Source organism: Gymnogyps californianus, chromosome 9 (genome assembly GCF_018139145.2).
Source record: "Gymnogyps californianus isolate 813 chromosome 9, ASM1813914v2, whole genome shotgun sequence".
Lineage (NCBI taxonomy): Eukaryota > Metazoa > Chordata > Aves > Accipitriformes > Cathartidae > Gymnogyps > Gymnogyps californianus.
This window is the reverse complement of record NC_059479.1, coordinates 24,978,477-24,991,925: the sequence shown is the minus strand read 5'-3', so window position 1 is coordinate 24,991,925 and position 13,449 is coordinate 24,978,477. Positions and strand designations below refer to the sequence as shown.

The 13,449-nt window shown below is 72.2% G+C and overlaps 1 protein-coding gene across 1 annotated transcript; it reads left to right on the top strand.

Annotated features, from left to right (window-relative positions):
• The first annotated feature begins 591 nt into the window (after positions 1 to 591).
• On the top strand, positions 592 to 13,017 carry SHROOM4 (shroom family member 4). The gene is given in 12 exon segments (XM_050901975.1): positions 592 to 717; positions 4,303 to 4,454; positions 4,729 to 4,804; positions 4,806 to 4,906; positions 5,586 to 5,717; positions 6,297 to 8,244; positions 8,461 to 8,522; positions 8,918 to 9,517; positions 9,776 to 10,198; positions 10,281 to 10,467; positions 11,040 to 11,312; positions 11,391 to 13,017. Coding segments are annotated over 12 exon segments (4,350 nt in total). The 3' UTR covers positions 11,661 to 13,017.
• Positions 13,018 to 13,449: the final 432 nt, after the last annotated feature.

Below are 13,449 nucleotides of genomic sequence, written 5' to 3'. Positions count from 1 at the left end.
GTGCCATGCCGTGCTGAGCAGAGCCGTGCCATGCCCAGCCAAGCTGAGCCGTGCCAAGCTGAGCTGTGCCGAGCCGAGCCGTGCCGTGCCGTGCCGAGCCGTGCCGTGCCGAGCCGAGCCGAGCCGAGCCGAGCCGAGCCGAGCCGAGCCGTGCCGTGCCGTGCCGAGCCGAGCCGTGCCGTGCCGTGCCGAGCCGAGCCGAGCCGAGCCGTGCCGTGCCGTGCCGTGCCGAGCCGAGCCGAGCCGAGCCGAGCCGTGCCGTGCCGTGCCGTGCCGTGCCGAGCCGAGCCGTGCCGTGCCGAGCCGTGCCGTGCCGTGCCGAGCCGTGCCGTGCCGTGCCGAGCCGAGCCGAGCCGAGCCGTGCCGTGCCGTGCCGTGCCGTGCCGAGCCGTGCCGTGCCGAGCCGAGCCGAGCCGATCGCCGCCGTCCCCCCGCGCCTCATTGGCGGCGGCGGAGCAGCCCCGGTGCCGGGCCGGCCCCGCCCCGCCGCTCGGCTCCGCGCCGCTCAGCCCGGGCGGGCGGGGGTGTCATTTCCTCCGCGGTGCGGGGCCGGGCCGGGCCGGGCCGGGCCGGGATGGGGCGGTAGCGGCCATGGAGCGGGCCGAGGGCCGGCCCGGCGCCCCCCAGTACGTGCATGTGCAGCTGCAGGGGGGCGCGCCCTGGGGCTTCACGCTGCGCGGCGGGCTGGAGCACGGCGAGCCCCTCATCGTCTCCAAGGTAGGCGCCGCCGGACGCGGTCCCGCGTGGGGTCCGCGGCATCGCCCCCGCGAGGGGCCTCCGGCCCGTGGCGGGGCGCGGGACAGGGGGGGACACCCGATGCGCGGCGGCGCTGGGGGCGCGGGGAGCCCCGGCCGTGGGATCGCGTGTCCCGGCGCGGCGGGGCGGGGCGGGGCCGTGGCGGTCACCCGCACCCACGTCCCCGCGCGATCCGCCACCCCGAGCCGCGGGGCAGAGCGGGAGCGGGGGCCGTGGTGGCCGAGGGGGCGGAGGGACAGCCCAGGCCCGGCGGCAGGAAGAAATTCCTCCGGCACATCCGTTGGGCTGGCGGCGGGGGCGGCCCCCACGTCCCCCCCCGTCCCCCGTTCCCCCCGGTCCCGTCCCGCGGGGCGCAGCCGAGGCGGGGGGGCAGCCTCCCTTCGCGTGCCCACCCCTGGGTGCCGCGCCCGCGGGCACCCCCGGGAGCGGGCTCTGCGGGGTCGTTGGGGGCCACGGGGGGGGGGGGACCGGCGTCCGCCCCGTCCCGTCCCGGCACCCCCGAAACGCTTGGGCAGGGCCGTGCCCGGGACGGGGGGGCTGCTGTCGGGGTGCGGTGCCGAGCGGGGGAGGCGCAGGGCCCGGCCGCCCCGGTCCCTTCCGCAGCCGGGAGCGGGGAGAGCCAGGGTGGGGCCCCACGGCCGCGACGTCCCGCTAGGCAGGGGGTCACCGATTCCCGTGGCCCCGCCGGGGCATCGCCCTCCTCGGAATCCTGCTGGGAGCCGGGCAGCAGCCGGGGGTGCCCCAGCACCCCGTCCCCCCGCGGAGCCCGGCCCAGCCCCTGTCACCGGGCTGGTTTGGCTGCCTGCCCGCCCGGTGCCACCGTCCTGCCGGGGCAAGGGTGCTGGCGGGCCGGGCTGTGCCGCGGCCCCGGGGCTGCCTCCCTGCCCCGAGCCGGGCTGGCTGCCCCCCCGGGGCCCTCCACGCCCTGTGCCGGGACGCGGGCAGCGTGGTCTGGCTGGGGGAGCTGGAAAAGTGGCTCCGGTCCCTGCCCTGCGCCCTGGGGTGGCACCGCCGGCGGGCGGGAGCCGGGGCCCTGCCGGGGCCGGGGGGGGGGGGGGGGCCGCTGCCCGCCCCCGACTCGCTGCTGGGCCGCCGGGCCTCGGGGCAGTGGGTCCCGGTGGGTCCGCCGGCTGCTGGAGGAGGGGATGGGGCGGGCCGCGGGATGTTCCCCACCGCTGCTGAGAATAGAGGGGGGGGGGTCCTTGCGGGCCGGGGGGTGCCGTCCGCCGCGCTCCCCCGGCCGGGCCGCCGCTGCCGCGTGTGCTCTGCAGACAAAGGGGGCTTGTTCCAGTGCTCTGTGCATTCAGGGGAGGGTCCCCCGGGGCGCCCGCTCCGCCGCTGTGGCCGGCCGAGGTGTGTGCGTGACGGCCCGTGCGGGGAGGGGGCAGCCCCCGCCTGTGGCGCAGGGGGCCCCGGGTCCCGGGCCGGAAAGGGGAAGGGGGTCCCGGTGCTCGGTGAGACAGTTTGGCCTCTGAGCCCGCTATGGGCAGGATCCCTTCCTGTGGCAGAGTCCCACGGTGGGGCTGGCGTGGGCTCCGGGCCCTCCATGGGGCTGCTGAGTGCCCCCTGGCATGGGCCCCCCCGGGCACGTCAGGGGCAAGGAGGGAGGTCTGCGTGGGGCAGGGTGGGCACAGCTCGGGCACTGCCGTGGCTGTGACACTTTCTAAGACAAGTCTCTCCTGGGACAGGCAGATAGTCCTGTGAACCAGCTGGTGCCCACCATTAGGGCCCAGAGTGAACACCAGGGGTGGTGTCGGGGAAGTGCCCGGGGCTGGCCCAGCCAGGCAGGGCAGCAGACGGCAGGGTTTGGCTGCCAGCGCTGAGTTCACTGGTGGCGAAGGCAGAACAAGGGGCTGTTTGTGCCAGATTTAGCTCCTGGTGAGCGATGCCAGGGCTGAGCCGTGTCCGTCCCGGCGCATGCAGTGGCCCAGACGCGGATGCAGCCCCGGCGGTGTCCTGCACTGAGGGGGGGACCCGTCACCGCTGACTCAGCCCTGTGGCCGGGGCAGGCAAGACAGGGTGGGCACGTGGCCGGGCAGAGGACTGGGGTGATGGTGCAGCCTGCCCTGCCTGCCTGCTCTGCCGGAGCTGCCTGGTGGTGGGCGGCAGCGTGGCAGGGGTTAAACCTGGGTGCTCCAGCGAGTGCATGGTGGGACTGGGAGCCCTTGCAGGCAGCTGGGGCCCCCTGCCAGGAAGACAGCCCCACAGCTGACTCCTGGGTGGGAGGGCAGCCTGCCCACACAGGCAAGCGCATCAGGCTGTGCCCGGCCTGGGCATGGCATTGCAATCCCCAGGTTCCTGAAAAAATGGGAGAGCTGTGGGGCGCTGGGCACAGCCGTGCCAGGCAGAGCCACGGGGCAGTGCCGGCCCGGGCAGGAGGCCTGGCTGCCCCTGCCTGGCTCCCCAGGTGCCATGTTGCCCACAGGGAGGGGATGCCCCCTGAGCCCTGCCCGACACCAGGGCTGGGAAGGGGTGCCCCGGGGCATGTGCGTGGTGGCTGACCTGCTGGGGAGCCGCGGGTGCCGCCGGTGCTGGGGCGAGGCTGCCGCCCAGGCTGGGCTGCGGAGATGGCGCTGCGGGCTCTGTGGGCAGAGCTCATTTCTCTGCTGGGCCGGGAGCGGCAGGACAGGATGAGGAGCCCGTGGGCAGGGTGGGTGCAGGAGCCCTGGCACAGGGCCAGGCCAGCTCTGCCCGTCACCCTGTGGGCGGCTGTAGGCTCCGGCCAGGTCAGGCTCCACATCCACGCAGGGCACGGGGGCACGGGGCACCCCTGGTCCTGCCCCATGTGCCTGCATGCCCCATGCCACTGCCACCATGCAGCCCAGCAGCCGGGCTCGCTTGCCAGCCCTGCGGTGTGAGGGGCTGGGCATGGCGATCCCCGGCCATGGGGAGCGGCAGGATGGGCAGAAATCAGTGCCAGCACTGGGCGCTCTGCCTGCCCCGGCTGGGCGCTGCTCATCCCAGGGCTGCCCGCGCTGCACCTACCTGCTGGGGCAGAGGGGATGGGCTGGGGCCCCTCTGTGCCGGCAGCACCACGGCCCTGTGTCCTCCAAGCCGTGGCGGTACGGGGTACCAGGCTCATTTCGGCCGTGGCTGCCAAGATGGGGTAGGCGCGTGCCAGGGCCGGGCACAGCTCGGCACTTCCCCTGCTGTTGGCTCCCCTGGGCACACACGGCGTGATGGCATCCTTCGGGCATCGCAATAACCGCAGATGCCCAGGCAGGGCTGACGTGGGGCTGGGAGCAGTGGCAAGGGGCTGGCATCCGCGCCGGACAAAGGGCCCTTGTGCTGCCCGCGCCCGCGGGGGAATCTGCTGGGACGGGACATTTTTGTTCTCCCCCCCTCCCCGATGCCCTTTCCTTGCTCAGAAATTCATGTGACCGGGGCAGGGGGGAAGCCCGGCGCCGCAGATCCCTCCGCGGTGCCTGGGGCGCAGGCACCCCCTTTCTGAAGCCTCTTTCTCCCCTGGCACTCAGCGGCAGCGGCGCACCCCCCGGGGTGTTCTGGGGGGCCGTGCCCGCCCTGACGCCCCTCTCTGTCGCCCAGGTGGAGGACGGGGGCAAGGCCGCGCTGTCCCGCCGGCTGCAGCCGGGCGACGAGCTGGTGAACATCAGCGGGACGCCGCTGTACGGGTCCCGCCAGGAGGCCCTGATCCTCATCAAGGGCTCCTACCGCACCCTGAAGATGATCGTCCGCAGGTTGGCAGCGCTGCGGGTGGGGGGCAGGGGGGCTGGTGGTGCCAGGGCCTGGGGGGCATCACCTGCCCAGGGGACTGGCGGGAGCCTGGCGGTGCCCCTATCTCCAGTCTGGAGGTGCCCCATGCTGGGACGGGGTGGGGGTTCCCCAGCCCGGTGTGCCACCAGCAGAGCCGGGGCAGCGTGGCGGGCTCGCCACCCCCTTGCTGGGCGGTATCCTCGAGCGTGGCCGCTCCTCTCCCTTCCTGCCTGCCTGCCTGCTGCCTGCCTGGGAAAGGAAGGAGAGGCAGGGCCGGGCCCCGCAGTCGTCCCCCTCCCCCGACCCGCATCCACTCCCCGGCTGCATCCCGACCGGGCTCCAGCTCCAGCGGCACCCAGGGGCCAGGGTGGCACAGGGCACTGCCCGCAGGGCAGGGGGTGCCACGGGGCTGTGCCGGGGCTCAGCATCATCCATGGTGAGTTTGGGGGCTCTGGGGGGGGGAGGGACCCCTGCGCTGACCCCGCAGCTCGTCCCTGCCACCCCCCCTGCCCACCCGGCAGATGCTGGGGCAGCACCGGGCACTTGGGGGGTACAGGAGGTGGCATCTGCCCACATGTCTGTGCGGTGGCACTGGACACTGCTGCCTGCGTGCGCTGTGGGGACTGGAGACCCCCACAGCTGCCTGGCACAGGGGGTGGGACGGGGCCTGGTATGGGACCCCTCCCTGGGGACGTGATGTGGCCGGTGCTTGCTGTAGATGCTGAGGGACTGAGGAACAAGGGGGGAAGGTCAGGCTTGCGGTGGGGACACAGATGTGGCCCCAGGGTGTGCCCGCGGAGCTGGTCCAGTCCCGGCAGGGACCCTCGCCCTGCCGGGGCATTGCCTGTGGGCTGTGCTGGGGCCACGTCCTCGGTCCCCTGTTGATGCCGGCAGCAGGGACGCTGCAGGCAGGGGAGCCCTGGCAGCGGGGGGAACTGTGGGATCCCCCTGCCCAGCACCGGTGCTGGCAGGGCTGGACCCTCCTCGCCACCGTCCCCCTCGGGCGGGCGCTGGCCTGGGGAGGACAGGAAGCCCCGTAGGAAGTGACTTCAGCCCCGGTTCCTCGGCCCGGCTTCCTCCCCATTCTTGTCCTCTCCCGCTGTTGCTCTTGGCAGGAGGAGCGTGCCCGTCCTCCGGCCCCATTCCTGGCACGTGGCCAAGCTTGCCGAAAGCCGCCCCGACGCCCCCGCCATGCACTGCCCCGCTGACGCCTTCAGCCTCTCCTGGCCCTCGGGGTGTGATGTCAGGTGAGACCCCCGACCCACCCCCGGGGGCACCCATGGGACCACGCGAGGGGAGGGGGCGGACGGGGCACCCGCTTGGGTCGGAGCAGGGGGGGTGCAGGGTGGGTGCTCGCTTGCTTGCCCCACGCCGCTGTTGGGCATCCCCCCGCGTCCTGCCGCTGCGCTGCCCTTTCCCCTGCCTGTTTACTCGCCGGCTCCAGGCAGGAAGGGGCGGTGGCTCTGCCGGAGCCGGCCAGGAGCTGCCGAGTCCCAGTGCCCCCCTGCCAGAGCGGGCAGGTCCCGAGTGGCCGGAGCCACGCACGCCCTGTGTCCCCGTGCCTGCTCCCCCTGCCAGCACCGGGGCAGCCTTGGTGCTGCCCCCAAACCTGGGGGTGAAGGGCAGGTTGGGGCTGTGCCGGCCTGTGCCCCCCTGTCCTGGAGGGGCTGTATGTGGCGGTGGGGTGGTGGGTCCCCGGGATCTCGTGCCCATTGGAGGGGCTGGCGGGGAGCTGGGTGGGGGGCGGCAGGCGCCCCTAATGCCGGCGTGGGGCCGGGCGGCAGCGAGCTGTCCCTGCAGTGGAACCCGCTGTCCCGGCACTGCAGCACCGACCGGAGCAGCTCCATCGGGAGCATGGAGAGCCTGGACCAGCCCGGCCAGGCCTACTATGAAGGGGACCCCTCACCCGTTGACCAGGGCATGTACCACAGCAAGCGGGACTCAGCCTACAGCTCCTTCTCTGCCAGCTCCATCGCCTCCGACTGCGCCCTCTCCCTCCGCCCCGAGGAGGCTGCCTCCGTCGACTCCAGCCTCCAAGGCCCCTGCAAGCCCCCCGACGGGCGCTACCTGACCACAGGGGCTGAGCCGCCCGCCAGCCGGTACCCCGAGGCCTGGCGAGCACCTGTGCCACCCCAGCCCCCCGTCAGGAGGGACAGCCTGCGGGCAGCCCCGGCTGGCGGAGGGGACAGGCGCCGGGCGTCGGTGTCAGCAGACATGCTGCACGCCAAGGGCCGGTGGATCTCCGACACCTTCCTCTGCCAGCGGGACGGGGAGGGGGAGGCGGCAGGCGGGAGGACGCCGGCGCCGTACCCCACGAAGGACCGTCTCTCCACCGACCAGTATTACATGCTGAGCTCCCACCCGGACCGGTGCCCAGCTGAGCCGCTCCTGGGGGAGAGCACGAAGCCTGGCGACCGGCTGTACCCGGATGGCGGTGTGCACCGAGTGCCAAATGCCACGGCAGCAGGTGACAACCCATTGCTGTCCCCCCTCAAGGGTCACGCGCCGCACCGGCACAGTGCTCCCGAGCAGCTGCTGGCCTCCCAGCTCCGCTCCCTCCAGGTGGGCACCGGCAGCGGGCGAGCCTCGCCGGCCCCTGATGGGCACCGCTGGACCCTCTCCCCGCTGCACCCTGAGGACAGCCGGCCGGGGGCCGCAGGGGCTGCCCAGGACCCCCCGCTCTGCCCGGAGCCGTGCTGCCGCCTGCCGCCCTGCCACTGCTGCCCCGAGCTGCAGCGAGCCTGCGGGCAGGATGGGCGGGGGGCCAGCCCGGCACGCGGCACCGAGGGGCCAGTGGAGGAGGAGAGCCGGGTGGGTGGCCGGCGGGCTGGGGGTCCTCCCCACCGCTCCGCTCAGATGCGCCGCCGCAGTGACCGCTTCGCCACCAGCCTGCGCAACGAGATCCAGCGGCGCAAGGCCCAGCTGCAGAAGAGCCGGGGTCCCAGCGCCCCGCCGCCTGGTGAGGAGCCGGTGGAGGAGGCAGAGGAGCCCCCTGAGGGCAGCGTGCCGGCGGACAGACCCCGTGCCCCGGCCGAGCATCTCAGCCCCACACCGAGCGAGGACAGCAGGAAACCCGGCCACTCGGGGGACCGGGGCATCCCCACCCCTGACCCGCTGCCGGTCCCCAAAGGGCCCCCGTCCCCCGAGCGGGCGGTGCCAACGGGCCGGGGTCACTGGCGCTGGTCCCCGGAGTGCAAGCTGCAGCCGCAGCGCTCACCCAGCCCTGGTGAGCTGGAGGGCTACGGCCAGGGGCCGGCGGCCCCCAGCTCCCCGCCACGGGGCAGCGATGAGGCCGTCCTCCTGCCCTTCGCCGACCGCCGCCGGTTCTTTGAGGAGAGCAGCCGGCCGGTGCCGCCCCGGCACAGCAAGCCCCCGGCGGGTGATCCCAGTGCCTTCCAGCCCCCCGGCCCTGAGCGCCGGGACACCCGCCGCCTCTCCGTGGACCAGCCCTATGGCCCCCCTTCACCCGGCCGCCCTGGCTCGGCCGGCCCCTACGCCGAGTGCTGCCGGGAGCAGCCCCCCTGCTACAAGCCGTTGGGGAGGCCGGGGGAGCTGGAGTACCTGCGGGGCTTCTCCTACCCCTATGGGGTTCCCCTGCGCCCCGAGCCCTGCCGCTACTGCGGGGGGGACCTGTGCCCCCCACCGCTGCCCCGCGGCCACGCCTGCCGCTGCCACCCCCAGCCCTGGGTGCGCTGCCCCGACTGCTGCTGCCCGGCCCCCCGCCCCGGGCGGGAGGAGAGCGACGCCTGGCCCCCCCGGAGAGCTTTCGCCCCGGTGAGTGAGCCCCCTGGGACTGTGCTGGGGAGCAGCACTGGCACCACCCCGCACCCCTGACGCATGACCCTGGGTTGGGGTGGAGGGTACTGTGCCCACGGGGGGCCCCAGCAGACCCCCTGCATGCCTACTGCACCTGGACAGGGATGGGTCGGGGGGTGCTGGAGAGGGGGATGCTGACCCCACTTTCACACTCCCTCTCCTTCCCCCACACAGGAATTTCCTCTGGATGAGTGGGAACCACCGACGATAACCAGGAAAGCCAGCCAGTCCATCAGGTGAGCCCACGCTGGGTGCTGGGGTGCCAGGATGTGCATGCCACTTGGCGGAGATCTCTGCCAGTGAGGCATGGGGACCGCTGTGATTTTGGTTGGTGATGTACAAAGTGCCTCCCGTAACACCCCGGCCACAGCCGCGCTGTGCCCTGCGAAGCGGGGACACTTGCCAGCTTGGGCAAGCAGGGCCCGGGCGTGCGAGGAGGTGCCCATGGCTGGGGGGTCCCTCCTTACCCGTCTCCGGGGGACTGTGCCCGACGTGGGGGCACTAGGAGAGCCCGGGCTTCCCCCACCAGCAGGGCTGGGTGACTCTAGCTGGAGAAACTGAGGCAAGGGTGGGCATGAGCTGCCGGGGGGATGACTGTCTGGGGGGGATGGGTGCCCCCTTCTCTCCCCAGCGAGCTCTCCCACTACCAACTGGGCTTCCCAAGGCTTGGCCCCTTCCACCCCTGCTTTGAGAGCGCCGAGCCGGAGTGGCCGCCCTGCTACCGGGCCACGTCCACGCACGACCTCTCATGGGATGGCGACCGCCTGGCCCGCTCCCCCGAGAGCCCTCCAGACCCCCTGCACCGCCCGCTGCGGGGCAGAGCCTTCTCCGAGAGCCACCTCAACCTGGAGCCTGCCAGCCCCCGGGGCCGCGACCGGAGAGACCTTCTCCGTGCCAAGCTGGACCCCCCCGGCATCCCCAAGAAGAAGGGCCCCCCACCTCCCCGCCCACCTCCCCCCAACTGGGAGAAGTACAGGCAGCGTCGGATGTCCCAGCGCCTGCCAGATGGTTCTGGGCACGGCTCTGCCTTCACCGCTGCCCCGGTGCCGACCCGCAGCATCGCTGAGGCTGTGCGCGAGCGGTCGCAGAGCCTCACCGGGGAGCAGGGGGGCCGGTCCCGGGGGCACGCCGCTCGCCCCCCCGCCCCGCCGGGCGCCTGGCCCCGACCCGAGCCCCCTGGATCGCTCCGCAGGACGCCCGAGCCTGATGCTGGCAGTGCCGAGATCTGCAGGCAAGTGCCGCCGCGGCGTGGGGGTGGGAGCGGGGCTGCAGGCACAGCCTGGGCATGGGGTGGCTTTTGGGGCCGTGTGGCCCTTTGATCCCTGTGTCGGAGCATCCCAGTCCACCCCTTGGGGCGGGCTGTGGGGTTTTCTTGGGGTGGGGGGTGTCCCTGACCTCTTTCCCTGGGGTGGGTACGGCTCTGCATGTCCCCGTCCCCCACGCGTGGGCAAGGGAGCTGACGTGGGTGCCCCCGGGTGGGTGTCGGCAGGGCGGCGGGGGCCGGGGAGGAGCGGCCGAAGGCGAAGCACCCCTGGGAAATGGAGGAGCAGCCCCAAAGGCTCAGCCGGAACCAGGAGCGGGGCTGGGCCGGCCCCCGCGGGGTGGGTGAGTGCTCTCTGCCCCTGCATGGTGGCCCCGGCCCCGCCACCCCGGAGGCACCCAAGCCCAGCCCCGGGGCAGCGGAGGGGGCGAGCTGCCAGGGGGGCCGGCCCCAGCCCCGCCGCATGGACTCGGAGGAGCTGCTGTGGGACGTGGCGGGCAGGGACCACTCCCTGGCTGGTATCCTGGCCCCCTCGGCCCCCCTCGGCACCGCCACCGAGGTGATGGGTGAGCTGCTGGTGGCGGGGGAGCGGCAGGCCTGGCGGGAGCGTTTCCAGCAGGACTGGCGCCTGGAGGCCCTGGCGCAGGACAGGTAGGGCTGGCGCGGCACCGGGCACCGTGCCGAGGACAGGCTGCACCCCGCCGCCCCCGGCGCTGAGCCCCTGTCCCTGCAGGCAGGGCTTCGAGCCCATCTCGCCGCCCCCCGGGAGCAATGCCAGCTCCACCTCCTACCCGGTGTATTACGGCGCGGCAGCGGGCAAAGCCGAGCCGCTCGGCAAGGTGAAGGAGCTGCCGGAGGTGGTGGAAGGGAGCTCGGAGGATGAGGAGGAGGAGGTGGACCGTGAGCTGGTAGAAAAGAAGGTAAAGCAGGTGCTGCTGGGGACGATGCCCTTGGGGTTTCCCACTGCCATCGCCAGGTGCTCGCGGGGACCGGGGGCACTGCCGGATGCTCACGGGGACCGGGGCATCATTGGTTGCTTGCGGGAACTAGGGGCATCGCCAGGTGCTCACAGGGACCAGGGGCACTGCTGGATGCTCACAGGGGCTGGGACATTGCCAGATGCCTGCGAGGACCAGGGGCATTGTTGGGTGCTTGCGGGCCCTGGGAGTGTCACCGGGTGCTCATGGGGACCAGGGGCATCACTGGATGCTCATGGGAACTGGGGGCATTGCCGGATGCTCACAGGGACCAGGGGCATTGCTTGGTGCTTGCAGGGACTGGGACATTCCCGGATGCTCATAGGGACTGGGGGCATTGCTGGGTGCTTGCGGGGACTGGGTGCATTGCTGGTAGCTCATGGGAACCAGGGGCATTGCTAGATGCTTGCGGTCTGTGGGACCCAGTGCAGCGTGGCACCACTGCACCCGTGTGCCAGTGCCCTGGTCCCAACAGGGGGTGGCCCCAGTCGCCCCTGACCCCTTCCCTCCGGCAGCTGCAGCTGATCGAGAGCCTGAGCCGCAAGCTGGCGGTGCTGCGGGAGGCACAGCGGGGGCTGCAGGAGGACATCAGCGCCAACGGGGCACTGGGCGAGGACGTGGCTGCCCGCCTGCAAGCCCTCTGCACCCCGGGGGAGTTCGACAAGTACCGCCTCTTCGTGGGTGACCTGGACAAGGTGGTCAACCTCCTGCTCTCCCTCTCGGGGCGCCTGGCTCGGGTGGAGACCGCCCTGGGCAGCCTGGGGCCGCACGCCCCTGCTGAGGACAAGGTGGGCATGGGACAGGGGGGCACCCACGGGGCATAGGGGTGTAGGACCCGCGGCCAGCGTCGCCTGTCTCGCCCACAGGTGGCCCTGCGGGAGAAGCAGCGGCTGCTGGTGGCACAGCTGGAGGATGCCAAGGAGCTGAAGGAGCACGTGGGGCGGCGGGAGGAGGCGGTGGGCGCCATGGTGGCACGGTACCTGCCCGCCGAGCACCTCCAGGACTACCAGCACTTCGTCAAGATGAAGTCGGCCCTCATTGCTGAGCAGCGGGAGCTGGAGGAGAAGATCAAGCTGGGCCAGGAGCAGCTCCGGTGCCTGCGCGAGAGCCTTGGCCAGGCCCCCAAGGGCTGCTAGCCCCCTGCCCAGCCTCCCCCGGGACCCTGGCCGTGACCCCAGCTTGCTGCCAAAGCGGATCTGGCCCCTCGGGGACTCTCCCTGTGTCTGTCCGTCTTCCACCCCCTGCCTTATTTATTTTTCCAGTTTACTGAGCAGGGGAGGGGGTGCCAGTCCAGGTGCTGGCAGGGAGGGTTGTGCCACAGAGGCACCCTGTGGCCCAGCGGGATCAGATGGACGCATCCTGCCACCCCCCTCGGGTCTTTCTGTGCCTGCAGGGGTCCCTCCACCTTGTCCTGGACACCACTGCCTGGTGCTGCACCATGTGCCTTAAGCAACCCCCCAGCTGCCCTGGGGCATCCTCACGCAGCACCTGGAAGGGTTAAACCATCCTCATCCTCCGTCATTTGTCCAGCTCTGTCCATCTGTCCGGTGGGAGCTGGAGGAATTTTGGCCCCCGGCATCCTCTTCCTCTCCATTGTGTCCAAAACAATGGCCCTGGCCAGCAGGTCCTTAACCCACTCCCCGCCGGCCTGAGGCACTGCAGGGGGCCGAGGCGGGTGCTGTGCACCCCTCTCCCGGGGGACACTGCAGTGGGTGCCCCTGGGATGGTCCCCTGCCAGGGAATGGGGTGCTGGGAGCAATAGACCAGGTACCCCCTGCCACCGGTGCTGTGGGCACGGGGACCACGTGGCCTCATCTAGCTCTCGCCTCCAGCCTCTGCCCTGGCACTGGGAGGGATTAATAGAGGAAAAACCATGCCAAGGATGAAACGGGGTACCTCTGTGCTGCAGCAGCCCCAAATAGCACTTAGACCTCACCCAGGGTCACCCCACTGCCCTGCTGCTGTCCGTCTGTCCCCACGGAACGGGCAGGCGCCTTGATGCTGATTTTGCACAGGGGTTTCATGCAACCGGCAGCAGCTTGGGGCAGGGGAGGGAAGTGTTTTGGGGAGGCAGGGTGGGCCCCAGCCCCTTTGGGGGTGGCCACAGCTGGGCAGTCCAGCCCCAGGGTGCAGGCAGTTCCCGTGCCTGCCTGCTCGGCACTGCAGCAGCCCCCCCTGCATTGCTGCTCCCCCCGTGGGGCCCCCCCCCAGCCTGTTGAACACTACACCCCATGCCTACCTGGCCCTACACTGGGACAGTGCCTGGCAGGAGCAGGGTCCGCCACATGCTCCCCATCTCAGCCACCCCCCGTGCAGGCCCAGGGATGCTGCTAGGACCAAAGACTGCACCCATTGGGCGCTGGGGGACGTGCTGCTCTCGGGGGGACCGGCAGCCCTCAGCAGGTCAGCGTGCCAGGGGAGCATGCCAGTGCCCGTGCCTTACTGCGTGCCATTGTGCCTCTCTCACACTAAAGGAGCAGCAGCAGCTGCACAACTGTCCGAGTTGTGTCTCGCGTCGTTTGTCCCTGCATCCCCAGCCAGTGGCACCGGGGCTGGCGGGTGCCCGCCGTGGGGGGGGACGCTCCAGCTGGCGTGAGCCGAGCCCTGGCAAGCTCTTGGGACCCAAATGCCCCCGCGGCACTGCAGGCACCTGGGGTGCAGCTGTGGGCAGGGGGGTACTCTGCACCCAGTGCTACTAGGCTGGGTCAGGGCAGGGGGCAGTGCCTGGACCCCTCCCCAGGGGCACATGGAGGGGGTACAGTGCTTGGGTGACAGTTGTAGTGTTGTCCCTGGCACTCACAGCCACGGCATCGCTGCCGGAACTTTTGGGGTGGCACTGGGGAGGGGGTCGCCCAGTGGGGGTGGCAGTGCCCAGGGGGGTGGCGCAGCACGGCTGCTGAGCTGGCTCCGGGATGCCCTGGTTCA